Genomic DNA, 2,938 nt, shown 5'->3' with positions numbered 1-2,938 from the left:
TCTCCATAACCAGTGTAAGCAGAAAAACCCTCTCCCCTGCCTAGCCTCGCTGATTCGGCACTGTGGCAGTCACTTGGGCATGGCAAGCATTGTCCCTACACCTCAGTTTTCCCACTCTAGAAAATGGGAATAATAAATTACCCATGACCTAGCTGCCCCATGAGGTGTTTGGTAGTTAGGGTACAAACACAGGCAAGTTGTACTATTGAGAGCGAGCATGACAGATTAGTGGCTGTCAGGGAGCTTAGGTTTATTCTCCCATCTACACCCACTCCCCTTCAGACCAAATCTAAACGGAAGGTAGTTTACTCCTAGACGGTTAGGATTTGAGCCTCTTTCTGCCACTTTTGAGGAAGTCAGTTCTTTTGAATGCAGTCCTATGATCTACAAACAAATAGCTTATAGAAACACCAGCGAATAGCATTTATTAACAACGCTTAGAGATAAACCAAATCTGGCATTAAGCAAGCATGAAAATCTCTGGCCAGAGTTCTTCCAACAGCTCCGAGTTCTGCCAAAGGTGCTGGGGAAAATCATCCTCTGTTGCCTATTATAGAATATCATGATAAATTATATAAATTATATATTTAAAAGGAGACAATCTATTTCATTAACTCAACAGAATAATAAATAGATAAATAACAAACAGTTGATTGCCATTAGAAAAATGCGGTCTTTAAATTACATTTACATTATAGGTATGTACACAGTACAATATGCACAGAGACACAGTTGGCCCGGTGTGAGATTTCTCAGGACATAAACTCAAAAGGTGGTTGGTTCTCTATGTTGTCGAAAGATTTACTGTTGAGTTTTCTGGGGTCCTCTGGGGTCCACACTTTAGCTGTACGGATAATATTTTGTTCTTTGAGCTGTTTTTCATCAGTCCATGAGAGAGAGTGCCCAGCAAGAGGAGGGAGGCCATAATCGGGGTCACTGGGGGAGGGGGAGCCTGGGAAGGAGAAAGGAGAAAACAGATTGTGAACACCAACTACGTTCCCAGGAGTCACCCGTGGTCCTTTAGGGTCCCCTCTGCAGCAACTGAGACACTTCTCTACCCCACCCCTCAAACTCTGCGCCCTCTCCCTGGAACCAAAGGAGGTGCATGTCTGGCAAGGACGCTCGTCCTCCAAGCTTGGGTCAAGTGTCAGAAAACAGAACCAAAAGGTTGTCCTTAAGGTTCCTATTGCCCACCATGGTCCATCCTCATCAATCAGCCCCGTGCGCCAGACTTCCTAACATTCTGTCTCTATCCCTGTTCCTCTCAGCTGATGCTAAGACACAGACGCACTTACGGGTGCCTCGATGGCAGATGATGACTTTCTGGGCCTGGTTACCCGGGCTGTCCCCGCCCAGGTGCCGGCTGCCACCTGGGCCCCCGCAGCCACCTGGGCCACCACCGCGCAGTGGCAGGTCCGCCTGCACCAGCTCGCTGAGGAAGTTGATGTAGCCGATGGCCAAGCGCAACGTGTCTACCTTGGAGAGGCGTTTTTCGTAGGGCAGCGTGGGGATGTGCGAACGCAGCCCCTCGAAGGCGTCGTTGATGGACTGCATGCGGCGCCGCTCCCGCACATTGGCCGCTTGTCGCAGCTGCTGCAGCTCCGCCTCGGAGCGCACGCGTCGCCGTCGCCGTGCGGCTGCCGCTGCCGCTGCGGCCGCCCGGTTCAGACCACGGAGCCGCGCCCCGGGGGACAGCACCGCGGTGCAAGGGTAGGCAAGGCACGAAGGCGGCGAGCCGGGAGAGTAGGGGAAGCCGCCTAGGGGCGCCCCTGCCTCGCAGCAGTAGCCACCACTGTCCTCGGGTTCGCTGGGGTCTCCCAAAGGCTGCGAGGCGAGTGCGTGCGGGGCGGCCGAGGGCGCGGGCTGCAGCAGCAGGCACGCCCCGTCGCGGTAGCAGTACTCGTGCAGCTGATGGCTGAGAAACTCCACCTCTGCCTGCTCATCCCCCAGCAGCTCGTCTCCATCCTCCAGAGGGTCCCGAGAGGACTGATCTGTGAAGAAGTCTTCCTCATCGAAGTAAGCAGACGGGAATGCGTCCAGGCCCCCGGGGAAGTGCTCCAGCAGCACGGCGTCCATGTCGGCTGCCGCCGAGGCCTAGAGGGACTGCTGGGCTGCTTGGGGGGTGACGCTTAGTGAATGGTCCCGTGGCAGTTCGGGCAGGTCCCGCAGCCCCTCCCTCGTGGGGCTGGCGCTGGGGAAGGCGAGGCGGCCGCGGGTCCCCGCCCTAGGGCCTCCCTGGAGTGCGCGCTGCCACTGGCTCTGGCAGGCGCTGGGGCTGCACTGGGGAGGGCTGGGACCCGCTTTTTGGAGCTGAGGGCCGGCACGCGAGGATTCTTATAACTACATCCACAGGCGCGTGCCAGGGACCCCGCGCGCCAGCCAATCAGAGCGCGGGGAGCGGGCGGGGAGGAGACCCGCAGGATAGACAGTCGCAGGGGCGCTGTCCTCAGTTCCCAGCTCTGGTGGCTGAGCGAGGTGCAATTCCTCGGGCTCCTGCCCAGAGCTCAGCTCCCGGGTCTACCTACAGCCCGCGACGCTCTCCTCTGGCTCTGGGTTTCCTCCGCTGGGCTGGAACATCTACCCAAGGTCCCCAAAGCACGTGAGACTGGAGTTAACAACCAACCACCTCCAGCCCGCAGCGCTGCGGTCTTGCTCAGAGACGGGTCGAGATGTTTCTCCTCATACCCGGGGCATACAACGGGTACTCCAGCCTGGATAAGGTTTGGGGCTTCCATGCCATCATCAGACCCTTTCAGGACTCTTACAAGTTTGCAAAGAATGCGTAGACGGTTGGTAGTGACCTAGTCCTGCTTCCTAAGACTTCCAGACGCAGCTTACTCAGTAGGTGCAGGTCCTAGGGCGCCACGTGGAGCTGATCTGCCTCCCACTACCCTCTCCAGCCCCAAGAAAGGGAAGCGAGACAGGAGGGGCAGGCTCC

At 56.9% G+C, this 2,938-nt stretch overlaps 1 protein-coding gene across 1 annotated transcript; it reads right to left on the bottom strand.

Annotated features, from left to right (window-relative positions):
- Positions 1-399: 399 nt before the first annotated feature.
- Positions 400-2,273, bottom strand: Ptf1a (pancreas associated transcription factor 1a). The gene is made up of 2 exons (XM_036186884.1): positions 1,296-2,273; positions 400-952 (listed from the first exon to the last, which is right to left on the bottom strand). Exons 1-2 carry the CDS (start codon positions 2,074-2,076, stop codon positions 753-755), a joined length of 981 nt encoding a protein of 326 aa, XP_036042777.1. The 5' UTR covers positions 2,077-2,273; the 3' UTR covers positions 400-752.
- Positions 2,274-2,938: the final 665 nt, after the last annotated feature.

The sequence above is a fragment of the Onychomys torridus genome, chromosome 5 (assembly GCF_903995425.1).
Source record: "Onychomys torridus chromosome 5, mOncTor1.1, whole genome shotgun sequence".
Classification (NCBI taxonomy): domain Eukaryota; kingdom Metazoa; phylum Chordata; class Mammalia; order Rodentia; family Cricetidae; genus Onychomys; species Onychomys torridus.
The sequence above is the reverse complement of the archived record's forward strand: the minus strand, read 5'-3'. Positions and strand labels throughout refer to the sequence as shown.

Bases quoted from the DNA above. Each gene is read 5' to 3' on its own strand.
- Ptf1a (XM_036186884.1), bottom strand. From the start codon at position 2,076: ATGGACGCCGTGCTGCTGGAGCACTTCCCCGGGGGCCTGGACGCATTC. The intron at 953-1,295 runs GTAAGTGCGTCT...TCTCCTTCCCAG, and splicing joins CATCTGCCATCGAGGCACCC to GCTCCCCCTCCCCCAGTGAC.